Consider the following 26604-nt stretch of genomic DNA (forward strand, 5'->3'; position numbering starts at 1 on the left):
CGATACCAAAGCTACACAAGCCCATTGGAGAAAACAACAAAGCCATCAGTATAAATTGATCAAGTGTGTGTGAAAGCAAAGGTAACAAAAATCATAAAGTGCTATGTTAGTGCACAGCTAGCCAGGAACTGTAATAGGCAAACCACTTTTCCCTTTGGCCAACTTGGAGTTTTGATTTTTTTTTTTCCGTTGGCAAAGGATTTCTACGCTCAATCGAGTTGCAAGGAAATATGAGTTGCTGAAAGCAGTTAGCAACTTAAAGCGATCAAAGCTTGCTTTTTCATAGTTTCTATGCTGCTGCTTTAGTGGGTCGGGTTAAATGTCTTCATCTCTGACCCCCAAAATCCCCGCTCGGCATTTAACGCTCCGCCCTCATTGCCTGCTTAACGTTTAATGGCGCACTTTGACTACCCGAATGGCAGCGGGGAATCCCGGCGCACAGCAGCCGCGTCCATTCACGACAACATGTTTACAACGCTCCACGGCGGAGTAGGAGTAATAAAACGAAATTATAAAATAATATTAACAATCCAGCAGCAACATTTAGACCCGGACACGGAGCCAACAAAGTGTGTAAAGTGTAGCCAGCTGAGTAAAACACAAAAAAATAAGCGAAAAAATATGGCGAAACAAAAATGGTATGGAATGGAATGGCATACCCGTGGCATTTTACATTTATGGTTATGTGGGTGCAGCTACACATGTATGTTGACTATAGGGGGTACATATATATATATATATGTTCAGATTATGGGCTAAGCTGCAACAAATGTGGGCAAAATGGGTTGGGGCGACTGCACACTGGTTGCACTAAAAGTGCACGTGTAATTAAGGTCAGCATCGTCGTCCAGCTAATTGGCCGAGCTGTAAACCAAAGGGGCCATGCAACTTTGTTGGTCATAACTAAATTTGTTTGTTTACCCAGCCTGGAGCTCCGCAGTAAGCCCATCCCCCCTTTTCCGGCCATCCCGACATCCCATATCCAAACCGCAAAAAGCTTTTAATCCAGCCAGCTACTGGACATCCAAAGTCGTAAAGCCTTATCATAATCTCCATGACTAGTGGGATCCATAAAGACCATTCGACCAGCTGCAAAACATGGCACAAGTTGCAAATAATCGGTTAAATTATTTTGTAACAAACAAATATATCCACTTTATATCTATAAGGATATGCAAACTAGAAGGATATGGGCATTTACTACATACAAGTATGTGGAATTGTGGAATTAGTGGAATTACTAAAGGATACAACGCATTCTATTCAGTACGCTTCCTGGCACATTTTTACCACAACTCTACTTGACATATATCTCACTTTACTTGCCTTACATGCGAATCTACTCTCTTACGAAAATGCCCACAGAAACATGGTGTCTATTACTCACGAAAAGCCACAAATTCCCACAAAAAAAAATAAATAAAAGGAGAAACAACTTTTATAATAAAATTATTTGCCTGGGCACAGAAATAGACAACTTTTCAGCCATACATTTCATTTGTACGAAATGTCACTCCAGGGCATACTTTTGCCAAAAACAACAGGCGAACGAACAGGCACGATGAATGTGTGGCAAATTCTCATTTCCAGGACCTTTCAGGAGCCCTCCTTGTCAATGCCCGGGCTCCACAATTAAACACTTGCCGGCAGGCTAAACATTTGCATTTAAATAAAAATGCATTGGATTCTGTTGGCACTTTTCATTAGCCATCGTCCTCCTTGGGCCCCCCGGATACCAGGATGCGAGGATGCTAGGATGCCAGGATCCCAGGATTCCTCTGTTTGTCTGTTTGGCTGCCTGGCGCCCAAAGTGACTTTCAATGTAAACGTCAGAGCTTTGTGCTGTTGACATTTGTGCGCCGCCAGACGACATCGTCACAACATCCTCCACGACGCAGACGACGGCAACAATTTGCGATAAACATCTCAGCGGCATGCAAATCCCTTTTAGGAATTGCACAGGAGAGCACTCCAACTAAAGAGCTGCGAAAAGCGGGTGGCTCGAGGAGTGGGAAAACTAGGACGAGGGGCGTGGCAGTGCAGCTAAAAGAACCTGGCTGTCTGCCGAGAATTAACCATCAAGGATGCCTGCAAGTTGCGCTCAAGACGAAGACAAAAATCAGATTGGTAATTTGTGAAATCAATTTAATGTCGGTAGCAACAACATCCAAAAGTAATTAAGACTGGATTCAAGCTATATTTGAAATGGAAATTTTTGAATTGGTCACCTTTTAAAATGGGTAATCCGGATTGGTAAAAGGCGGCAAGGGCTAAAGGGTCAAACTTTTGTAAATGAACCCATAAACAATGAACGGCAATACACGATAGCCAATTTTGGAGTTTCTTCTTCTACCAGGTGGGCTTCTTATACCGCCTTGATTTCCAAGCTTTCAGGGACCGCTAGTTAGTGTGTCTTATGGCGGAAATATGCATACACGTCGCACAAGTTAACCTTCTTCTCGCACTCGCATGGTGGGATGGCCTCGAGCAGTTCCTTCTTGCACTCCGAGAAGCTGGGATACTTGGTGCGGCGCTTCTTGCAGCAGGTGGGAATTCGACCGGCGTCGCAGGAGGGCGGTATCCGGCCATCGCGGCAACCTGGCGTGGGGATCTTGCAGCAGGGCCACTTCCCGATACGCGGCACTTCAATCAGTATCTCGGGCTTTTTCTTCACGTCATCACAGGGCATGGGATCCCAGCGGCACTCGACATCGGATACCCTCGGACACTCGAACTTACGCCGCGGTCTATTCGGATAGCACTTCCTGGCCTTGACAGCCGCCTTGGGTATCATATAGCACTCGCACCAGGTGCGTTGATACTTGCGCGCGGCCTTGTCGCTCGGAGTATAGTGGTCCAGATCCAATGGCATCTCCGATTCCGCACATGGGTCGTCTATGCACTCCATCTTGGGCAACGGTAGCACAGGCGGGTGGCACTTCTTATCGTTGCGACTGGCCGCCTTGTAGCACATTTCGTCTAGCCTCTTGAGTTCCTTCATATGCTCCAAACGCCTGCGCCGCAGATTCATCTTCTTCACTGTGTCGTACGTGCGCTTGATCGTCAGCGATCCCAAGCTGTGCTGCAACAAGAGCGATCGGTGGACGGTCTGCAACACCCCCATCCTAACTGAATTTAACTGGAATTTTGAACGGAAACCAAAACGGAAGCCTGGATTTTTTTGGGAGGCTAAGGTGTTAAGTGTGTTTACCCCTCGAACAACTGTTTACGAATGATTCGAAAGCAAACTGAAAGTGACTAGGACAGTTGAAGTTTGGTCTCAAGGCCTGCTTGATTCAAATTTCTGATCAGATATGTAAATAATAAAAAAGAAAATATGTGTCGAGTGCCTCGAATATCAGATATCAGAATATCCAATAGTGGAACACTTAGAATCTCGATCTAAGTAGTAGAGCACCTCTTATTCGACAGTGCACTTGAGCGCCAATACAGACCAATCCCCAAAAATTAAATGCAATAAATGTAAATATTTTAAAAGTGATCATACGGCAAAGATTTATTTAACCAAAAATTTCGTATCTTCTATTACACTATTAATTTTTATCTGCCTATTGTTGAAGCACCATGAAAGGGTCCACAAATCCAAAGTGTGCCTCCCTTAACACGATTTTCCGCGCGGCTTCAGAGGCTCACAGGGAAGTCGGCGGTTGAGGAGAGCGTGCCGATAGACGAGGCAAGTGGGCGGAACCTCCAGGCAGCGGCACTCGATGGGTCTGCCCTTGTTCAGCTCCTCGTGCTGGCACTCGGAGAAGCTGGGATACTGGCATGCGCGACGCCGGCATCTTGTGTGTCTTCGCACCAGTTTACAATTGTTAATGGCTGCTGCCGTCGGACAATCGCAGAGCTTGACCTTTGGACAGGGGCTAGATTTGGCCTCTTGTAGGCAGGGCATGGGATTGACGGTGAGGCAAGGTGACTTCTTCGGAGTGGCAGCGCACTTTTTGCTTATCACGCGGTATGTGCGCTCAGGAGCAACCTTGCGGCAGCATCGCTTCTGCTTCCGGAAGAAGCACTCCACCCAGTACTGGTCGAACTCGCGGTCCAGAGATTTGCTGGGCTTGTAGTACTTGTCATCCAAACGCACGGCCAAATCACAGGGATCTTGGCAATAGGGCTCCGGCTTGTAGGGTATGTCGCAACGACCCCACACACCCAGATACTTGGGATGCAGCTCGGAGAGCTCCTTGTCGGTCTTGCACGGCTTTAGTTGCTTGTAGTATTTGGGAACTTGGACAATAGGCGGTTTGCATTCCGGCTTTTTGGCATTCTGGGGCTCATACTTATCGCACTTCCGCTTTGCTTTATTCTTCTCCGCGCACTTTTTACTGCCGCCATCCGTGTGAGAATGTCTTCGATCCCGGGGGGGCAAACCTGCACCCTTGGGTGGGCTCTGCTCGCACTTCCTGGATTTCTTATTGGCGCACCTATCGTCCGAGTGGGCAAAGCGTCGGTCGACCTGTGACAGAGCCAGAAACTGTGATTTCACCAGTCCCTTCACCTCATTAAGAAGCTGCGGGCGAAGTATGGAACTTTTGGCCAGAAACATAACTAAACGGAGGTTTTGGATTGGAACCGGTGCTGTGGCAGGTTGAGAGACACGAAATTTTGGTCTGTACAGGCGAACGTTCTGCTTTGATCTGACTAACACCAAGGTGCCCAACCCATAGTTGGAAAGAAATCAAGTCCAAGGCCGCCCTGATGGGCTCTATTTCATTTACATTTCAACAGCTACTTCTCTATGGATTCCCAGATTCAAGTGTGTGAGAGAATTCCTCGAACACTGTCGCGAATTGAGACCTTTCCGGGCCACAGACCAAATGGGTTTTCCTTGTTTGTTCTGCAGTTAATTGCGAATGGATTCGATGCCAGCGAATTGCAATGTCCAGCTGCCTTGATTTGCAGGCAAATAACAATAAAGAAAAAATAGACAACGCAACCTTCACTTTACGAATTTTTGCCCCAGCTTGTTTGCAAGTTAAATGCAAACAGAGCGCAGCCAGCCAAAGGACAAAGCCCAACACAAAAAAAAAAAAAATTCGGAAAATATACATACAAAGCTGCCCCCCTGCGAACAAAACAACAGAAGTCCGCTAGAATAAGTATACGCCGCGTTGGTTGCTGCTCGCTGCTTGCTGTTCTCGGGGCAGTTTTCGCTTTTACGCCGCTATTTTCATTGGAGTCACTGCCGTCCGAGAGTGGCCATGCATGAGGGCTCCCATAAAATTGGGTCAATTGCTGTTAACAATTTGGCAGCGCAATCTTTTGGCCGTTTCGATTTCAAGGCGCTCAGGGGAAAAAAAAACGAAAAATAGGAAAACACAACGTGGGCCATAAAAAACGAGCACGTACGAGCGAAGCTTTTGGAAAAAAACAATTTCCGCATAGAGTTGTTGGCCAGGAAAAATAGCCGCTGCAATCGGTGCTCCCCCGCGGGAAAGCAGGAAAAATCCACGGGTGGGGAGATGAAGCTCAAGTGGCTGGTCGAAAAGTTTGCTGGCCTTTGCGCTAATTAATTAGTGCATTTTGTTTGTAATTCATTTTGCGAGAGCAGGGCTGGCTTAGTTAAAGTTTCCAGGGGAGCGGTTTTGTTTCATAAAGCATTGCCCGACTACCTCCAATTCAAGAGCCCGGGCATCACTTTCCATTTAATCAACTGGGGAAACAGTCGACCCCAATACTGCAGCTCTTGTTGCCTTTGTGTGACTGCCAATGAAGTTACTGCCCCTAAAGCTGAGATGCACTTTAGCCCGCTTCACTGCAGTCGCTCCGCTCTGTGCAAAACTCAGACGACTAAGGAATGATTTCATTTACTTACAATCAATGAAATTGCACTGATGCAATTTTGTTTCGGCCCCAAAATAAACAGGCAAGCGGGTGGAACGGAGCTGGGATCGGGTTGTGGCATTAGGGATTCGCCAGGCAAAAGAAGATGGCGATGGCTAAAAAGTAACAGTTGCAGTGGGGCAATTGCGGAGGAGGAGCAACTGGGGGTCACCAACAAGCAACTGCCAACGAACTCCGTCTGTCACGCTCGCCTGGCAGCCATGGCAGCATTTGGTAGCCAGGAGCAGCTAATGTCTGGCGACAGTTCCCAAATCCCACGAATCCCCATGAATCCCCGTTCCTGTTGCTGGGGTTTCTCATATTGCAGCCAGACACGTAGTCAGCCACTGTGCATTGGGTTCGGGTCGAGACGCAGAGAGATTTGTGAAAGATGTCAGGAACACGCTGCGACAGAGTCGAAAAATGAGCAGGAATCGTAGGCGGAGGTGACTGAGTCTATTCGCCCAGCAAAGCACTCAACCCGACCAAATCCCTCTGTTTTTCAGCTTCCCCAGCAGCCGAAATGAAGACAAGACCGCCGCTGCACAGCCAAGTGGAAGTAGCTTGAGATCCCAATCTCTGTCCAGGCTGGACATCTCGGTTCAAAACTCATCCATCTATTACAATGATACGCGAAACACGCGACCACAAATGGTCAGTGTGGCCGTCGGCACAGATTCAACGGATATCCTGAATGGGCGCACATCATTCTTATCACTTAGTCGGTCTCAAGGGAGTGAAGTGGAGTTCCCTTCGTTCTACGAAAGCTTTAATCCTACTTTTCTTCCCAAGCTGCCTATCAGAAGATATCCCCATATGCTTGTGGGGTCATCAAAAGAGCCTGAGATTTCGAAAAACCAGCCAGCAACTCCACAACCAAGGCCACTTGAGTCCATATCTGAGGTGCCGTTTGTGGAACCGGCCTTTGAGAGGAAATACTCTAGGACCCGTGGACTTAGCAAGGATAATGAGTATGAATATGTTGAGAGCACAGATGAGGAGTCTCGGAGGCTGAGTTTCACTAGCTATACGGATGAATATGATAGGGCAGAACCACTCATAACCAAAACGCAAAAGTTTTATAAAAAGAGTAAGTTATCCTAGGGATGGATTCCTTTTTACATAAATTGTTTTTTTTTTTGATTGCCCTGCAATTGGAATATTATCTAAGCCATTTTCAGCCATTTGCTTGAAGTTGAGGAACCTACCAAATGCATTCCTTGTAGGTAAAACTGTAGTCTTCTTACAGGAGCCCCCTTGATTCCCAAATACGATTCCGAGGATTCATATGTTGTCCTTAAGGAAAACAATCAAAAGGAATCGGGTCTCTCGTTCAATGTAACTACAGTACAGTTGTCCGATACCGCATCGCCGGAATCTTTCAGCGAATACGACGGAAATCGGACGCGCAAGCAATCGTGGGACATAGAAAGTAGAAATTCGAAGGAATCCTTTGACTTTAGCCGTGGTGGAAGACGACTTGGCTCCGGTATGGTTTTTGTAAGTGAGTGAATAGCATTCTTGTGGTGGTGAATTGAGAAACGAATGACGACTATTGTCATCCACAGATCTATATGGTGATACCACCGGACGGCGGATTCGGCTGGGTAATCATGGTGTTGTCCTTCCTCGCCCAGCTGATAATCGATGGTATAATTTTTACCATTGGGGTCTTATTGCCATCTATTGCTCAGGATCTGGATGTCTCCATATCGTCGGTTTCGTTTGTGGCCAGTGTCCAGATTGGTTGCTACTTCACTAGCGGAGCGTTTTCTGCCGTCCTGATAAATCGTTTTGGCTTCCGAAAGGTAGCCATCGCTGGGGTCCTGTGTTCTGCCACCACAATACTGGCATCCAGTTGGAGCGTCAGCTTGACCATGCTGATATTCTTTTACAGCGTCCTTGGTAGGTTGATTCTAGATTGCTGTGCGATATTCGATGAATAATAGTACCAGCCTGCGCAGGTGGCATTACGTTGAGCATGATCTGGGCGAGTTCGCAGCTTATCGTTGGCTACTACTTTGAGCGGTACCGTCCGATGGCCAATGGATTTTCCTGCAGCGGTGGCGGGGCGGGCATAGTACTCTTCACGTTCCTCAACAGCTGGCTGGTGCCAATCATCGGATGGAGAAACATGCTGCGGACGCAAGCGGGACTGATAATGTTGATCCTGTTGATGGTGGTCGCCTACGTGGAGGTGGCTCCCACCCAGGTGGGCTTGTACCATTTGCCCGGTTCTTCGGAAACCAGTTCGGATGAGTACTACGGGAACTTCTACGTGCATGACTATTTACGTCAATCCACGCTGACTGCTGGAAGCAAGAGTATTCTAAGTACGTATGAGCCACCCCCCAAAAAGAAAGGATGCGCCAAGTTCTGCCCCTCCTCGAACTGTTGTTGGAGGCGGCGGAAGAAGTCCGAAAATGATGAAGAGCAGAATCTGCTCATCCGCCCGGCGCCCCTGGAGCGGGAGGATCTCTTCTATACGGGTCCCGCAGAGTACGAAAAGCCGCGCAGCACGGAGAACCTCGACGGCAAGGAGTTCCACCTAATGGGATCGGATAAGAATGTAAGTGTTGCATTAAGAACAAATTCGCTTCAACTTAAGAACACCAACAACTTTCACTTAGACCCAGCAAGTGAACTATGGCATCAAGAACATTCATTTGGATGATGAATCCGATAGAGTTTCTAGAGTTCATAAGGAACGAAGATGGTCTAACGAACATACGAAAAAGCAAAATTCCTGTAGGAATAACCGGTTTATGCTCACTCTGCTCAAGCTATTCGACTACCGTCTGCTGAAACAGTTTGAGTTCAAGATTCTGGTGGCTTCCGCCTTTCTGTTCCCGATGGGCTTTAATATACCCTTTGTTTACTCGTCTGCACGAACCACGATTCCCATCGAATATGCCCGTATGATCGGCCCCATTATCGGAATTAGTAACCTTGTGATGAGGAACATCCTTGGCGTCCTCGCTTACAAAAGGCGTACCTGGACCCTCGGACTTTGTGGCTGCGGTCTAGTTTTCGGTGGGGTTTCCGTTTTGATTAGCGCCTTCTACGGAGAGAACTTGATTTGGTTTCAGTTTCTGTACGGCTTCTCCTATGCTGTAGCGCCAGGTGTGTACATTTACTTACCATACTTAAGCTTACAATATTACCTTGTTTCATTTCCATATCATAGCTGTTTATTCCACACTGAGAGGTCTTATATACGTTAAATACCTGGGACTTTCAAAACTGACCAACGCTTTTGGGATTACCTCATTGGCCATGGGAATGGGCGCCTTTATTGGGACTACAATTGCCGGTAAATTGATAGGCATCACGGGAAACTATTCTGCTGCCTTTTGCTTTGCGGGATTGTGCCTCATAATGTCCGGATGTCTGAAGCTTCTGCTGCCCGCGCTTATCAAATGTCGCAACAGGATGGCAAAATGAGGAATCAGACTGTTGGAATTGCAATATTTATTGGTTGTCCTGCTTGGAACTCGGGATTGCCTTACAACTAATAGTTTAGGCATTTTTATGACTTTTTTTACTGGTCCTTTTTCCAAATTCTGAGTAAATGTTTTTATACGTCTTTCCTCCTTATTAAAGATTTATTTTCAATATAATTTGAATTCAAGTGAGTTCTTTTTGGGGTTGACTTTTATTGCAATCCATTTTAAGTTATTAGTTAGCTTAGTTTACATCTAATATTAGCTTAGTTGCTGAACAACACACTTTGGCTCCACGCTTATAGGTTCAAGTGTGCTGTGTTTGGTTTTTCATTTGGTTTTGTTTCCATTTTTCCTTGTTTGGGTATGCAAATTTTCACGCTTCTTGTTTACTTTGATTTGCTTTCTAAACTTTGTACGTCTACTGTTCAATGTTTTTTTTCCTTCATTTTTTTATATTTATGATGATTTTTTTTTACATATTATTTAGAGCTAAAGCAACGAAAAAAAAATATATAAATCAATGCGAACACATAAACATAAGAATGTTTGAATCGACATCCGCAAGGACGAATGACTCCAATCCTCTGTGCCCTGTGTCTAAATCTTTCTTGTGTTTTTAATATTGTCAGTAGTCTTCCCCATCGTCGCCTCTAATTTAATTCATTTTTAATTGAAGTCTCTGCCGTCTGCGTTAAAACCAATGTCATTTGATAATGTTAAGTTAAATTAAAATCTCCTTGGGGGATGATCCACACTCCTAACGGCCTGGCTGGTCTTTCTTGTTCACACAGAAAAAGCAATTCTTACGTCTTAAATTAAAATTATATTTATATCGCCTGTGCCTGCGCCAAGTGGCTCGTTCATGTGTCGGAATCGGACCTGAAATCGAATCGAACATATATATGTATTTTATTTGTATATACTTGTGGGGTGAGTCAAAGAACAATCAATCTATTATGGATTTTTTGTGTTATCTATGTAAAAACAAAAGACTTCCCTTTTTCGATTGCTCGCAATAAAAATCAAATATTTGTGCATATATTTTTCAATAAATGTGCAATTGAATTAAATTCAAATTTGATTAATATAAATGAACTGAAATTGTTTGCAGTGCAAGTCTAATTTGATTGAGTTTTCAGCGGCGGGGCACACTCACCAATTAAAATAGGTCTGCGACCCGTGACAGTTGCGCTCGGTGCCGCACCACTTGGACTGCTGGAGCGCCGGGCACTGTCGTCCGCCCCTCTTGCCGTGCTTTATGACCTTGCGGTAGCGATGCATCTCGCCGACGCCGCAGCTTTTGCTGCAGGCCGTCCACTCGGACCAGTGGCTCACGCGGCAATCACGACGACGCTGCGCGGAGCTCCGCCTGCGGGTGGCAGCACCACCGCCCAACGTACCACCGGCCTTGCCACCACCAACCGCGTATGGTGTCGGGTTGGAGGCGTTTGCATCGCTGGCATCTGCGGCACGCCGATAGCTGCTGGCGATGCTCTGCAGGATCGCATGCTTGTCGTTCTTCGGCACCACACTGACCACCTGACCAGGTGCCGGCTGCAGGCTGTTGTTGCTGCCGTAGCTGCAAGTGCAAAATGTGAAAGGTCTTGTTACGCTTGGATGCTACAATTAGGCAAATTACCATATACTAATTATACTATATTTGGCTCGAGCCAGATACAATATGTAATGTGAATTGATACCATTAGGCATTTAATCCCAAATGTTATTTCTAAATTAGAGTTCCTTAATAAACGTTATATTTTGGTAATCTTCGAATTGCACAGCATTTTCATTGTAGGGTTTCGCTTAGCTATATATATTCCACCTTCATGATTTGCTCTACCAGAGTAGCTTAACTTGCTGACGCTAAAAGACTGCCACATTACACATACGACCCGTGCGCCTCCGCCTCTTCCATTTTCAAAGGTGTGCTCGCTGGCTGCTCACGTTTGTTATTTCAGCACATCAACTGTGGAAAATTTCAATTTAAATTTGCCTTTTGCCAGCCAGCCTTCGTGCCGTGTTGCTGGCTGACAGACAGAGAGCCCAAAGAGCCCAAAAAGCCCGGAACGCGAAATCGGAGACCCCTTTGCCATGGAACCCAGGAGGTTATTTTTTATGTTTCTTTTTTTTTTTTTTTGGAGGAGGACCCACGCGCGAACCACAATCCCCCGAAGTTCCCATTTCGCAGACGACGTTTGGCTGTGGCGCTGCCTGGCTTCCTTCCTTCCTGCCTTCCTTCCTGGGCAACTTCCGTGTTTTGTTTCCTGCAGTTTTTCGTTTATTTGCATACACACGCCGCGTGCAAAATCGCGCAAATAATAATAAAAAATCAAAAGGCAGACGAACAGGCACAGAAACTCAACTCTGACGAGCAAAACGGGGCGGTTGGAGGAGCGCAAATAAATTGGCAAAAATATTGAAATACCCAGAGAAGGCGCCGAGCGCCATGGGCCCAACGAAAATAATGAGGAAAATTCTCAAATTGAAATTACATACAGCATTTTCCATACTCAAATTCCCTTTTCCTTTTGCCCGGGCTTGCCTGCCTGGAGTTTCTGTCGACTTTTCTTCCTGGGAACATGGAAGTTATTAGCGACAATTTGCTTCGATCATCTTCACGGCAATTACCGTTAGATGAGCACATCAAAATGTATTAAGTAAATGTTGTTTGAGGCGCAATTTGCATTTCCTGTGCTCGACAAACTGACTGTGAGTCAGTCTTTGGACATGTGACGCGGAAATTGCTCTCCGGCCCGAAGTGAATTAGTTTTTCCAATCGGAAAGCGATGGCAAATTGATATTAATATTATAATTGGTTTGCTCAAAATGCATACTTAAAACTGACAATTGTTTGAAATTTGTCATGCTTCAATGTGATTATTTAATATTTGCATCGGTCGAATGCAATGGGAAAATCGTCAGGGGAGCAGTTAATTATATTTACGCAATCGGTTGAAACATACAATTATGGTTTGCATTTATTTTATTAACACTTGGTTCACACTCCAAAAATTAAAATAACACTGACAATGATTTTTGATTGCATATATGTCTTTTAAGCCATTTTAGAATTGAATTAAACATGGACTGAGGGCTTTTCTATGAGTTAACTATTTTATTTTACTTATTTAAGGCATATATATACACGTAGTGAATAATTCTATACAGCAGCACAGTTTTTCATTTCCTATTTTCCGTCAGAGAATCGTGCAGCAGAAAACCTCTCCCTGCGGCTGGGCATACACAGTGGCCACCGGAGCCTGGCCACCCACCACAACGGTGGGCCGTGGCGGTGGCATCACGACCATGGGCGGTGGGGGTGGTGCTCCGACGATCACAGTTGGTGGCGGTGGTGCAACCACCACGGGTGGCGGAGCAAAGCCGATGCCCACGCCGATGGGCGGCGGACGCGGTGGTCCGCCGATATTGATGCCGACATTCACTCGAGGTGGCGGTGGTCCGTAGGCGATTCCGGGACCCCGTGGAGGTGGTCCTCCGTATCCGCGTCCTGGGGGTGGCATCTCGACCGATGGCTAGCTACTGACTGACTGACTGACCAGCACTTTCGGGTCGATTGGAGTTCTTGAGTTTGCCACTTATCTACGCTATTTCCTCGAGTGTCCGCCGGTAATTAACTATCAATTACTGTGATTTTTTGGGGGCTTCTGTTATCCCTGATTAGATATGCGATAGGCGGAGCTTACATTCCCAGGCTGATAAGAAAAACACCCAGTTATTGATAAGATTTCTAAGGTATGATATGGTTTGGTACTGATTCACTTGCCTTGGGGAAAGCCCCTGACCTCTGCTTTAGGAAATGATACATTTACACTGGCAACATCTACGCTTCGGTGGTTCGGTGGGTTTATCTCGTTTTTGGATCGGTGGTGACTGATTCGTTTCCGGTTTTCCCTGCTCCTGCTGCTGTCCATCAGCCAGTGCCGCACTTAGCGAATAACGCTTGCCAAATTTGTCGCTGTTTTGCTCGGACACTTCACCCACCAAGACAGTTCCGATGGGTGTGACAGGTTGTATGATCTCTTCCGTGACTTCGATAACCTCAGTGACTTGGCCATTGTTTGCGGACTCCACAACCACTTCCCTTTCCACCACTTCTACGAATGGAGGATCGTCGATGACCAGATCAGTTAGAATGAAATTATTGAGTGGCTTAGCTGGTGGCTTGAATGGTGGAGATGGTACTGGTGTGACATCCACTGACTCCACAATCACCTCCGATGGAATCGGATTCGACGGTGGTATTATGAGTTTCAGTGCTGGGCTTGGTGGCGGTGTAAGAGTTGGAGTTACCTCCACTGATTCCACAACCACCGCCGTTTTGGCTAAGCTGGGTCTGGGGAGGAAGCCCACTTCAATGGGCCTCTGGGGTGGAGGACTACTTGGTGGAGTATTAACTGGTGTAACTTCAATAATCTCCACATAAGCCTCGGCTTCACTCAATCTTTCCACTTTCACTATTGGACTATGCGGTGCCGTATTGTAAGGAGTGACTTCCTCCACCTCCACGTAATCATCTGGTACGATTAGGCTCTCTCTGGTAATGAAGGGAAATTGTTCGGGTGGAGGCGATGATGTTGGTGTAACCTCAAGTGATTCCACAACCAGTTCTTGAACCAAACTTGCACGGGGCATATAATCGGTTGTCACTATGGATTGACGTGGAGGAGCGGGTACGACTTCTACTTCTTCGACAATTGTTTCAACAACTTCTCCCTGAGGTTCATATCCATTTTGTATTGGCGGTAGCGCAGATTCTTTGATTTCAATATCCTCTACAAATGTTTCTACAAAACCTGTTTGAGGAACAATGTCGATTTGCTGGGGAGGTTGATATGGAGAAGTAACTTGTTCGACTTCTATATTCTCCACGATCGATTCTACGAATCCTGAACGAGGAGGATAGCTGAGCGGAAGAGGTGGTCGCATTGGAGGTTCAACTTCTTCCGTGACATCTATACGTTCCACTACCGACTCCACAAATCCAGTTTGTGGTGGAGCCGGAGCTGGTGTATCCCCTATTTCTGTGACTTCAATGTTTTCCACTATCGATTCTACTAGACCACTCTGAGTGACCACATCACTTGGAACTGCAGGCTGTGGGGTTTCAACCTCTTGAGTGACTTGAATGTTTTCTACCATGGATTCCACGAAACCAGATCGAGGTAGATTTTCAATTTGTGCTGATGGTCTTAATGTGGGATACACTTCCGTAGATACTTCTATAGTTTCTATTATGGATTCCACATTGCCTGCCTGAGGAGTAAAGTCATTTTCAGTGGGTAGTAGGAATGGGGGATCTTCCGTTTCTATGACTTGTATGTTTTCCACCGCAGACTCGACAAAGCCTGCAGGAACAATACTTTGATCTGATATTTGCAGGACAGGTTGAGAAGGTGTAACTTCTATATTTTCAACAATCGATTTCACACAGTCTGGCTCAGAGTCAAAGCCATCAACTGGAAGCAGAAATGGAGAATCATCTACTTCTGTCGAGACTTCAATGTTCTCCACAATGCACTCATCAGTATCGAATCCATTGACAGGAAGAAGAAAGGGAGAATCGGCATCTATATTTTCCACAATCGATTCCACTTCAACATTTCCGGGAATATAACCACTCTGAACAGGAGCATCATCTTTAACCACTTCGATATCCTCCACAAAGGTCTCCACCAAACCTGAACGAGGATAATAACTCCTTTGAGGTGGAACCAGTGAAGAATTAGATGCTGCAGCAACTTCTATGTTCTCCACAATTCTGGCCACAAATCCTGGCTGCGGAATAAACTCCGGCTCTTGTTGAATTTGAGCGGGAACGATGACCTCGACATTCTCGACAATAGTTTCCGTTGGCTTTAGATTGATTCTGGGAATATAACCTGTTGGTGGTAGTGGAGGTTCCACCGATTCCACCACCACATCTGTTTGCACCACTTCTGCGATGGGTGAAAGTGGCGGCTGCTGAGCCACTGGAAAGAATCCTGTCTGCACTTGCAGTGCAGGTGGTGCATAGGGTGGTGGGTCCAATTGATCAATTATTATTTCCTCCTCCACCACTCTAGTGTGCTTCTGTGTTTCCCTAATAGACTCCTTTGTCTCCGATTGCCAAACCACAGTGGTGAATTCATCGGAAGCTGAAGTAGTATCCATAGCCTCCTCTACATCGACAACCTCGTTATCCGGGGAGAGATCTAGATCAGTGGAAGGATTGGGTGAGGGCTGGTTCCAAAAGGCCTGGGGTTCCCACACCACATTGAGACCCACCTCTTCAGTGGGGGTGAGAAATGGTGGTGAGGTTTGCGGCAGGGGCGGTGGTGGAGAAGTCCTCTGCTTGTGGTGGTGGTGCTTCCTTGATTTCGGCGCATTCTCCACAAGAATCACTTCCTCTGTCGCCACAACTTCAACATTCTCCTGCCTTTCGTGGTGATGATGATGTCTGTGATGATGATGATGGTGACGGTGCTTCGGTGCTACAGATCCATCGATATTCACAATCTCGATGGTCTCCTGGACGGAGCCACTGCTCGTGGCTATTGTTTCTATCGTTTCATTCACACTCCTCTCCTCCACGATTGTCGTTTTCATTTTGTCGATTATTATTCCGTCTCGTTTTCGTTTGGGCCATTAACTGAAACCCCAAATGCTTTGTTCGGCCCATTTATACTCGGTGTTTATGTCATGGGAAATGTATTTTCATGCGTTAAATCCTTGTACAGATAAGATAGTTACTATATCTAAGCAATGCGGCAACTATTTGTCTTCGACCCCGCCTGTTGTGGTTCAGTCTCTGGAAATTGTTAAGGTTTATGTTAAGGTTGATCGCATTTAGACAGCGAATTCCATTTGCTCACTGGTCGAATTCTTCTGCTGGCTATGTTCCCGATTCTGATTCTTGCGACGCTGATTGTGGGCTGCACTACCTGCGATTACGGTGAAGGTGGCTGGCGGAATTCCGGACATGTTGCTGGCACTTAACTCTTTTCCCGATTGCCGGCAATTCCTCTACTTTTATAGGCCACCCGCGACATGGCATTCGATAAGATAGTAATTACTTTGAAACTGGTCCGAGTATTCCGCACATTTGGCAGACCCAACTGATATCCGTCGGGGTCTCCGGCCTTTGTTTCCAACCCTGTCAGAGTGCCAGGAAAAGTGGGGTCAGTCGACAACGCCCACTCGCAGGCTCTTGGCACTCGAACACGTCCCGGTGGCTGGTGGGGATTGTCATTAAATATGCAGGTTACCAGTGCCAATGGTGCCAAAATCCACTCCAGCAGCTTTGGCGAAAAGTGGCACGAAAATAGACAGCGAGCGCTGAAGGGGATGCGGATGAGGATGTAGATGTGGATGTGTATGCGGATGTGGATGAGACTGGAACTGTTAGCAGGGATTAGTTGTAGTTTCTCCCCGACCGGAGTTCTGTGAGATCCGAGGAATTGGGCGGCTTTTTAAAGATGCAGCATTACACAGGTACGTGCCACTCGGGCGACTCTCCCTCGGCTCTTTCGGTCTTTAGTTCTGGGCCACACCCGACGCCTCCAAAGTGGTGTAATGTGCTTTGAAGTGTGCCAGAAAGCTGTTTTCCCTTGCCTTCCAACCAAAACACCCACCCACCAACCCACTCGCTTGTTTTTCCAACAGCTCGGGGCTTGGCACGTTGCTTTAAATATGTGAATGCATATGTAGACGGAGGAGTGTTGAAAGTAGTTGGTCTTGAGTTAGGGGAAAGCACTCTACGCATATGTTAAATAGGGCCAATTGAAGCGCTCTCTGCACTCCAAAACAGATTACGTATACGAAACGTGCCATTTAAGGCTTACACTTGGCCTGAAACAGTTAAAGCTGTCGAATGGCAACGGTTTCTAGTTTTCAGGTATTCTCAGCAGTCTGGCAAAGGCTAGTGGCGAGGAAACTCGGCGATATCTATTAATTTATCATTTGTTTTTGTCAATCGATACTTAAGAGATAACCAATTTTCGTCGTGTTTATAATGAGCTCTACACAATGACTCGTTTTACTTATTTGGAAGGCTTATCATTCGACCTAGAGACCGGAAAGCCTTGAACTGTTAAACTAAAAAATGCTTATATATAAACCATATTAATATCTATAGAACTATATTCAACTTATTTAAATAAAAAATTAGTTAAAAAATGGAAAATTGTAATGCCAGCTGAAAATCCCTTTGACTTAAAATTGTTTGCTAACCCAAAATGTTGCATAATGCGAATTGCAATATCAAAAAGTTTTCAACTCCAACATAAGCTTATTTGGTTGACTTTTATTAGTGTTAGTTTGTGGAATACGCTATTAAAAGTTTATCTTTAGCTAAATTACATTTCTACAATATGCTCTTCATTTCCCTTTGATTTTTTTCTCAGCGCTTTTAGCATAGCTTATGGCGCATTTGGAGCACTTACATGGGATTCATTTTGGCCAACAGCTGGGACCGGATGCGCTGCCTCTCGTCGTCGTTCTGCTGCAACTGCTGCTGTTCCGTTTGTCGCTCCCGTTCGATGCTGGCGGACAACTCGTTGTTCATCTCCACGTGATTGTGCTCCGCGTCCAGGTGGGTCTGGGTCTGGACCGTCTCGTACTTGCGATCGTCCTCGGCAATGTTGAACACCTCGCTCAGCTCGTACTCCTTCAGCTGCAAAATAGGATGCCCAAGGGGGCGGAATGTTAGTCCCTCGGTTCCAGACACATGTGCGGCATATTAATTTACGGGGATTATGTGCCCGGCATCAGCAACTCCGTGTACAGGATGCGGAATGCCGAGCAACCAAGAACCGGGAGTACAGGTGCTCTTAACGCGCTGCTAATTTCAATTTGTGGCAAATATTGACACAGCCACAGGGGGGGCAGCAGCGGTATGAAATGGCCACGAAACTCTATGGAATCTAAGGGTATTAAACGCCAGTCTAGATTTGCTTGAGATTTGCTCTTTTTGTAACAACTAGTCTTATTGAGCATTTAAAAGCACAGAAAAGAGCCAACAAAACCAAGACGACTTTAAGTTCTTCTTCTAAGAAATAATCAACCCACCGACCAAAGTGTCCCTCGCACCAATATTCCCCACAGACCACTCACACTTCGAGGGTATGAAAAACTTTGTTTGGTGCGCTGTCGCGCATTTTAATTTATTTGTTTGGGCCGCTGTCATTTTCTTTATACAATACGCATTGTTATTGTAGAGCCCTCCGCTTTTTGCTGGCTTATCTTGGTCTACCTTTTGGTACCTACATTCTACATTCTGCAAATGCGTCGACAGCGGCGCCAGAAACCACAATGAAAAAATACAACAAAAATAAAAAAGAAATCTAAGGCACTACAAAAAAAAAACACAAACGAAAAAATCCAGGAAAAAAAATCAAAACAATGGCGCAGAGACGCGTGTTGCTTTAGTGGCATTAAAATACACAATAATCCAGCACACACAAAAAGCTAGAACGCGGGAGGGGAAGGGGGTGGTGGGGGTTGGCGGCTGGAAAAACTGTGAAATTCCTTGTGGATTACCCAGACGGCGAGTGAAAACCCTCAGCATTCCCGGCTGCCGAGATTACGTGCCTTTTGCCATTCACTAAATGACACACAAATATTCCAGCAATTCGGTCTCGAGCCTTAGAATTTAAGAATTTAACTACTCAACTACCCCTTGGCTGTTGGGCGATTCGGAGGAAGCAAATCAACACATAATTACACCAGGACCTTGGACATGTGCTGGCCATAAAATAACGCATATAAGTAAATAACTTTCCATTCTGTTGGCCATAAACAAAAGTCGGCAGCCTTGGGCGTTTTGGACACTAATAAAATGACAGACTTTTCGTTTAGCCAATGCGAACTTTCTTTGCCCTGGGGAAGCAGTTTTGAGGAAAACATAAAGGTCTGCTTAGCACTTAAGGCGCAATTTTTAGATGGTAAATATAATAAACTTTAGCTAAGGCCTAATTGGATTTTATAATAAATTTCGGATATTTCCTTAGAGTTTACAAACATTAAAATCAATTCCAAGATAAATTGGTATTAATTAATATAACTAGCAGCTAAATCAATTCTTATACCAACGTATAAGGCCAAACTCCGCCATACAGCTAATCTACCCTACCAAAAACGCTCACCAAAAGAGTAGTGGCTTCAGCACGCCCACTCCGAGAAAAGCCTAGAAAATAAAACTAAAATTAGTAGTGTCAAAAAGGCGTTACAATAATACGAGCTGCATGGCGAGCAGCAGCAACAAATAAAGAATAATGACCGCACGTACAGTGGGCAGCCACGCCCACTCGCCCATGTCCACGTAGCAATTGCCCCTTCTATATATATATATCTATACATAAAGTGCCCCTGTGAAATAAACTATGCAAACGTAGTCGAAACATCTGGCGATGGACTGGGAAAGGGGGGCGGAGAAATGCGGAGCAATGGGGAGCAATGGGGGAGCAATGGACGTGAAGCCCGAGGCATAAATTTTATGTGCGCTTCCTTGGGCCACACATAAAAGCAATTTTGATGAGTGACCCAAGGCATTGTAGCCGTAAGTGCGCCACTTTCTGGATGTCTTGGATGTCCAGCAATATAATTACAATGCTCCAATAGCCAGCCGTCCTGCTCTGACTCTGGCTATTGCCATTTCGCTCTTTTTGGGGCGTTTTTACTGCCGTCGAGGGTTCTTTGTTGCAGCGCCGTTTGGCTGAGGTCCTTTGGCTTTGTCCTTTGTGTCTGGCGGGCCTTATGGATTGGCATTTATTAAGGAGTGCAGAATAATGTTTATTGCAGCGCTTGAAAACAATGGCACAAACGGCTGTGCCGCCTCCATAAGGATAATGCAGGACATGTTTCGGTGTGGTAAGTGAAATGGTTCTCTCAAGGGTTGTGCTTTGAAATATGGGAATTCAATCAGCATATTTTCCCCTGTGCTTAGAATAATTGAATCACGTTTATTTTCAATTATATAATGTCCAGGTTTTAAAGCAAAAAGTTTGAAAAATTTATAATTAGCATATATTTTTAAATCGTGTTTTTTTTATAACTAATTTTCGTCATAAAACTCAACTAATAGCGCTATTAGTTTGCAAATAATTAGCATAGCTACAAATTCCAATTCAATAGCTTCCTTTAGATGCACATTAAAATCAACTATGAAATACTATTAAAATGGTAATACATTTCAAAACGCGATTATTTCAATAACCTCATTTCCTGGCGCCATCATTTTCAAAAATATTTACCAATTTTATGGAATTTGAAATGATTTCCATGACTGTCATATTTCATTCATGGGCTTGAATTATAATTCGACACCTATTTAAGCTAATTGCTCACATTCAATGGCCCCCAAATGTGTGCTATAAAAAGCTATAAAATTAATTTCTATGCCCGTGACTGTCAAACTGCTTTAATTTGTTTACATTTGCTCTTAGCACATTTCTGCATGCCCCGTGGTATTCTGGCCCAAATAATTATAAGGTAATTATCATTATTTCCGGTATTTTTTCCGTTGGCCATTTCGTATTTCGTGCGTTCCGTTTTTTCCTCGCGATCCAAGCTGTGAACTCAACTGATTTATAAAGCGCATTAACACGCAGCCAAGGGAATACGCCCTTTACACGCACACCATCTCGCACTCACACACACATAGATATACCAACACAGACACAGAGACACGCACAGCCATTACACATGTTTGCATGGCGAGAAAAGTGGCTGGTTTGTTTATGTGTGTGTGTGTGTGCGTTTGTGCGAATGTGGTAGACGCTGTTGACGCCATTGTAATGCTAATGGCTCATTAGCACTTTGATTTTTTCGCACTGGTTTTTCCTTTTTTTTTTTTGGTTTTTTGGAAAAAGTCATTAGGGTTGCCCGCGTGGTGTGAATTGTTGGGAAAAAAGGCATTTCGACTGCTAATTTGCTGTTAATTAACTTGTTTAACCTTTTCCATTTGCAGCAGGAATTCGGGGATCCGGGGATCGTTTGGCGTCCACTCACCTTGATAAACTGGAACGTGGCGATGGGCGGCAATCGCTTGCTCTTTGGATAATAAAAGCTACCCGCAGGATGTCCAGGATAACGCGAGGTGATCCGATAGATGACGCCCTGAGGTGCTGTTGGCCAGTTGGGCGCCGTGAACGTGAAGCCATTATCCGTGCCCGCATCCAAAGGATCCAGCTCAACGGTCACCGTATCGATCCAGGAGCCACCCACGCAGAGCTAAAAGATGTGGGCATTCAAAGAAGTTTTAGGTAACTGCGAAAGCATTTTTGTTAAATTCTTAAAGCGATTGTGCTTAAAATCATAAATGTAAATTTTAAGCTACAAAGAAATGTAATATGATGAACAGATTGCCTGAGGGCAAAATTTATTGCAACTCTAAATTGACTTAAGTAATGTCTGGCCAGAGAAATAGAAAGAAAGGGAGCTAATTATATAATCAATAACTCAATAAATTAAAAAATTAAAACGAACAAAAAATAGCTTGGTAAAATATTTACACACTTGAAAAGAACACTTTTTCATTTTGTTTTAGTTAATTAATTAATTGGGCTTAATTTACTGAAATTTCAAATTAGCAAATTCTTGGAAATATGCAAGTGCCTTCTCCTTCACTGTTTAAATTATTTCGATGAATCAAACTCAAATAAAGACTTCAAAATCATAAAAATTGTTGACGTATTCAAATCCACTACATATGCCAAAAGTGCTAGTTCTTGAAATCCCCTATGAATTGTGGAAAAATAGATGCAACAATCGAACAGAAATTTCATCGGTGTGATTTTCTGTGATTTTGTGGCTTACGCTCTCACCTCGAACGAATCCACGCCGATGAACCAGTCCGGCGAGGGAACAATGCGTGTCATTAGCGAGACCAGACTGTGATTGCTGTCGACAAACACTTTTGCCTCACTGCGTCCGGCGCCCATCGGAATCGCCGGCATGCTGAACTCATCGAACACGCTGCGCTCGGCGGTGGTGCCACCACTACCACCACCAGTGGGTGTGGCTGTGGATGCGGCTGTGGTGTTGAAACTAGTGGTGCCGCTGATGATCCCACCTGATGGGGATTTGCCCGTCTGCATCTGCGACTGCAGCTGCATCTGGACCTGCTGCTGCTCGCCGGCATTGCTGTCCAGCAGATCCGTTCGGCCCGATTCCGCAAACTGTTTCACAGCCGCCGTCGCCGGTTGTCCGATGTGGTACAGTGCATAGTTGGCATTGTGGGTGCGACCTGCGGGCGAAAAAGATGGGAAACGGGAGAACGGAGCTCATCAGTGGCGAGTCATTAAAATTTAATGAGCTTTTCGAAGCCAAACAGAAAGAAATGCTGAAAATTTGCAAATATTTGCAATTTAGCAGCTGGTTGTCACTTGCCATTCTCTGCGTTCAAGATTCACCGAGTGCTTTTCAACTGTTTGAAATGGTGTCAACTTAAGTGGCAGATTACGTATACGCAACGGTTGCGCGTCGAATTAAAGCGACACTTTTTCAGCCAAAGTGCTGAGCGTTAAATGGTTGCCATGGGAAATGCAGCTGGGTGCGGTATGGGAAATTGGGAAAATACTTAATCGGTTGTAAAAGTGTGGTAAAATTGAAGGGAGTGGAAGTGTGGCAAGGCGGCAGGGGAAAATGCACAAAAAGCTGATGTGAAGTACTTTAAATTAAGAGAAACGAGTGTCTTGATAGTGATAAGGGTAATATATAACTATAGTTAGATCAAAATAAATAGAAGAGCTAACTAGAAATAGTTTATATATCATATAGTTATATATTTGCCTTTTAATTTATTACTCTTTTCCCGTCAGCTATTTACTTTAAACTATTTTTTTAATAAAAACTTCATCATAAAGGCGCCCCGTCTCTTTGATTAGCACCTGGATAAAGTTTTTTTTTTCCACCAGCAAACTTCCGTCCTATATTTATCTCTTTGCCTTTCGCCCAGACCGCAAGTAATTTAAAACTGCTGCGCTCCAATTCTCGCTGGGCCTTAAAGTCATCTGGGTGTCACATGAACACCCACCCACCCAGCCGCGCAACATCCCACAGAGCAGCATGTTGCAACTATGGAGCACCACCTAGACTAGGGTCTACGGGCTAGGGTCTCCTCGGCTGCAGTGGCCTTTAATGTTGGGGCTGCGGTTTTTTGTTTGCATGGTCCTTCGAGGCGGATCTCGGGAAGTCGGCCTCATCGAGTAACCTCAACAGCATCGCAACGGCTCTCCGTCGGCTCTTATTTGTCTTCAATTAACATTGCAACATGCCACTTGTGCCACTTTTTCCCCTTTGTCCGCTTTCATCTGCCATTTCATTCTGAGATATTTTTCTTTTGCGCTTTTTTATTTCGTTTCGTTTCGTTTCCGCTTTTGCTGTGCTGCCGGCTTATTTATTAGTTTTCCCCGCTCTCTGCGGACGCATTTTTAATTTACAAGTTTTGCTGCGAGTGTAAGACGACGGACTTCTTTGACAACAGGCCGTGACGATGATGGCGTCGACGACTAATGAATGACTAAACTACAAAGCATATTTCTGCCTTTTCAACTTTGCCGCTGGCTTTCATCACAGCCGTTTCCATTTTTCCCTCCACTCTGGAAACTATGTCAAATGAAATATTATTTATTCGCTGGCATAGTTTCCTCCACCTGGGTGGCACTCTGGGTAATTGACTCTCGGGTCACTGCTGTCAAATGGATTGGGGAAAAATGTGGCCGAAAATGGTGCGAGGGCGTCTGCTGGAGAATTTCTGAAAAGTTTCTGGCCATTTTAGCAGATTTTCCAGCATGGCGACGAACGGAGAAATCGAGCTAATAAATTGACTCGGGAAAACTGTGTCAAATATGCCAAACAAGTTTCCATGTTTTGCTAAATACAACATTTTCAATTTGCATACATAGAAGACAAATCAATAGGTGAATAATTAGGACAACAGTTGAAACTCTGTAACTTCAAGCGACATAAATTAACTTTTTTTTTTTATTAATTTATTTATTAAGGCATACGGGGAAGTCTTGAAGCCCCTTTGTGTCCTTATCAGTCCTTATTATATATTAATTCAGCCCATTTGGGCTCGCCGGCTAACTATAGTTAGCTTTTTCAAATTTACAGTAATTTTACTACAATTACATAACAATCACATATAACAAATAGGATTTAAGATAAGCGTCAGCTTCTGCTGACCCTTGTCAAAGGAGATCGGGTAATGAGATCCCTCGGTTGCCTTCTGTTGAGCCTCCTTGGTGGGCGAGATCTGTTTAGAGCGCTGGCCAGCCGATTTCTGTGGCGCTCCAGCCTGTCATGGTATCTGCTCGAGTGCTGGTTTATTTCGTCAAATACCGTTGCGAGTTTCAGGTCTCTGTGCAGGGTGGTGTTTCGCACAAACCACTCGCAGCCGGTGATGAGTCTTGCTACCTTATTTTGAATAGCCTGGATCCTTTTGATGTGGCTGTCGCATGCCAAGCCCCAAATTTGGCACCCACACTTCCAGTTTGGTGCTAAGATCTGTTTGTAAATTGTCGGCTTGTTGGATAGCTTCGCCACCTTGGCACGTAGGCGCGTTCTGATGTCGGTCACATGCCTGGCAAATGTGAGTCTGCGATCCAGAAGCACTCCAAGGTACTTTGCTGCGTTCGGTTGTGGTACGGTTGCTTCCTCGATGTAGACGGGCGGTGGCGATCTCCGCTTTAAAGTATAGCAGACGTTGTTGGATTTACTGCTATTGATGCCAATGTTCCAACGTCTTACCCATTCCGAGAACCGGTATGCAAAGTCCTGGATACCATCGGCTGCGTCGTGCTCGCATCGGGACCTGTAGGTGACGCACACGTCATCGGCAAATGTGGCCAACATTGACGGGCTTACATCCGGCTGCTGCATGTCGAAACTATACAGGCAACAACTTTGTCTTTAGCACAACTTAAAATAGTTCTTTAGCTCATATCATATCAGCAGTTTTGCGATGCATTTCGACGCCTAAGGCGTTCCTCGGTCGCCTTCCGGCGGTATCGATTCTTCTGTGATTCCGATAGATTCCTCCAGGGAGCAGCTGCCTTGGAAATGACAACTCTTATCCAAGAGACAGGCAACAAAGACCAGAAAAATACCTTTATCGTGACACCCCTACTTTATATATGTGGCCAATTATCGTAAGAGACATCATGGCTTAAGGATTTAAGCCACGATTTTTCTTTCTTGAGATAATATGCCACAAATATAAAGTAGGGGTTCAGGATACAGGCATTTTGCCGTTCTTTGTTCCCTGTCTCTTGGATAAGAGTTATCGTTTCCAAGGCAGCGGCTGCCTGAAGAAATCTCAGAAAAATCGATACCGCAAAAAGGCGAGCGAGGAACGACATAGGCGTCGGAGTGCATTGCAAAATTGCTGATATGATATGAATTAAAGAATGATTTTAAGTTGTACTAAAGACAGAGTAAGATAAGCCAACTGTGATCAAATTCAAAATGTGCTAGGAAATGAATTTAAATTTTGTTCCAGTAAGACATCAAACTGTGACCTTGATTTTATAAGATGAGAAACGTATATATTTATAATAAGTTAAAAATTACCCCTAAACTTTAATTTAAAAAAAAGTGTATAGAAACATATATAAAGTGCATGGGAATAGAATATTATATCCATGAAGAATTCTATCTGTAAGCTGACAAGTCTCGAAAAGCAACAGGATTTGCCTGTTCTACACACCAATAAAGGTCAGCAGACCACAGCTGTTCACCTTCAGCTGCTTTCGCTTTCCCAGACAAATCCACAAAATAGAATGTACATATATAAACCAAACGCAACGGTCAATCAATTACAGAATGGCCACAGAATAAGCATAATAAATTTGCAATTAAATGCTTAAATTGTGCAAAGGGTTTCCCGATATGGTGACGCGGTTTGAGTTCCCATGTCCCCCACATCTGTGGGGCGGAATTTCCGAGGCGTCCACATAAATGGGCGCTGTAAAAACAACCATTTCTGGGTTATTGCAATGGATGGTGGGGGCGTAATTAATGCTTAATTATGCACATTAAAAGCCAAAAACAGCCACGAAGCTGCCGGAAATTACTGCCAAGCAGGACTCACGGCACGGCACGTAATATAAATGCATGCCACGTATGCTCCATAAATTTCAGTTAGCATTCGAATGAAAAGACATTGCGCATACGCCCCGTTGGCCCCGCAAACTTAGGAGTATGGTTTGGCCTGGCTCGCTTCTCTGCGCTCTGTGTGTCTGATCATATCATAATTGAAAATCGGCAACCTTGCCCGAACATAACAACATTGATACACAATATCTAAATA

At 44.9% G+C, this 26604-nt stretch overlaps 6 protein-coding genes across 9 annotated transcripts in view; 1 reads left to right on the plus strand and 5 right to left on the minus strand.

Annotated features, from left to right (window-relative positions):
• Window positions 1–2128: 2128 nt before the first annotated feature.
• On the minus strand, window positions 2129–3237 carry LOC6609188. Its single transcript, XM_002033843.2, has one exon. The coding sequence runs from the start codon at window positions 3122–3124 to the stop codon at window positions 2405–2407; it is 720 nt and encodes a 239-aa protein (XP_002033879.1). The 5' UTR covers window positions 3125–3237; the 3' UTR covers window positions 2129–2404.
• A 247-nt stretch (window positions 3238–3484) lies between these two features.
• LOC6609189 lies at window positions 3485–4678 on the minus strand. The gene has a single exon (XM_002033844.2). It carries the CDS (start codon window positions 4565–4567, stop codon window positions 3620–3622), a length of 948 nt encoding a protein of 315 aa, XP_002033880.1. The 5' UTR covers window positions 4568–4678; the 3' UTR covers window positions 3485–3619.
• A 1567-nt stretch (window positions 4679–6245) lies between these two features.
• On the plus strand, window positions 6246–9372 carry LOC6609190 (monocarboxylate transporter 9). 4 transcript variants are annotated; one of them, XM_032714993.1, is made up of 7 exons: window positions 6246–6290; window positions 6351–6934; window positions 7094–7344; window positions 7413–7749; window positions 7800–8413; window positions 8475–8967; window positions 9032–9372. In XM_032714993.1, exons 1-7 carry the CDS (start codon window positions 6268–6270, stop codon window positions 9286–9288), a joined length of 2559 nt encoding a protein of 852 aa, XP_032570884.1. In that variant the 5' UTR covers window positions 6246–6267; the 3' UTR covers window positions 9289–9372. The 4 variants fall into 4 exon arrangements, with proteins under 4 accessions (XP_032570884.1, XP_002033881.1, XP_032570886.1 ...); XM_002033845.2 differs by having other exon boundaries at window positions 7809–8413; XM_032714994.1 differs by lacking the exons at window positions 6246–6290; window positions 6351–6934 and having other exon boundaries at window positions 7276–7348.
• Window positions 9373–9480: 108 nt separating this feature from the next.
• Window positions 9481–26604, minus strand: part of LOC6609191 — a 43011-nt gene continuing 25887 nt past the window's right edge. Inside the window, exons 2-6 of the mRNA XM_002033846.2 lie at window positions 22115–22536; window positions 21300–21521; window positions 17735–17964; window positions 10447–10869; window positions 9481–10169 (exon numbers count right to left, since the gene is read on the minus strand). Of these exons, the coding sequence (XP_002033882.1) occupies window positions 10151–10169; window positions 10447–10869; window positions 17735–17964; window positions 21300–21521; window positions 22115–22536 (1316 nt within the window). The 3' untranslated portion in view covers window positions 9481–10150. The remainder of the gene's footprint in view (window positions 10170–10446; window positions 10870–17734; window positions 17965–21299; window positions 21522–22114; window positions 22537–26604) is intronic.
• LOC116800382 (neural Wiskott-Aldrich syndrome protein) lies at window positions 12386–12838 on the minus strand. Its single transcript, XM_032714996.1, has one exon. The coding sequence runs from the start codon at window positions 12812–12814 to the stop codon at window positions 12491–12493; it is 324 nt and encodes a 107-aa protein (XP_032570887.1). The 5' UTR covers window positions 12815–12838; the 3' UTR covers window positions 12386–12490.
• LOC116800381 (calphotin) lies at window positions 12923–15942 on the minus strand. The gene is made up of 2 exons (XM_032714992.1): window positions 13078–15942; window positions 12923–13006 (listed from the first exon to the last, which is right to left on the minus strand). The coding sequence occupies exon 1, from the start codon at window positions 15897–15899 to the stop codon at window positions 13104–13106; it is 2796 nt and encodes a 931-aa protein (XP_032570883.1). The 5' UTR covers window positions 15900–15942; the 3' UTR covers window positions 12923–13006; window positions 13078–13103.

This window comes from Drosophila sechellia, chromosome 2R (genome assembly GCF_004382195.2).
Source record: "Drosophila sechellia strain sech25 chromosome 2R, ASM438219v1, whole genome shotgun sequence".
NCBI classification, from domain to species: domain Eukaryota; kingdom Metazoa; phylum Arthropoda; class Insecta; order Diptera; family Drosophilidae; genus Drosophila; species Drosophila sechellia.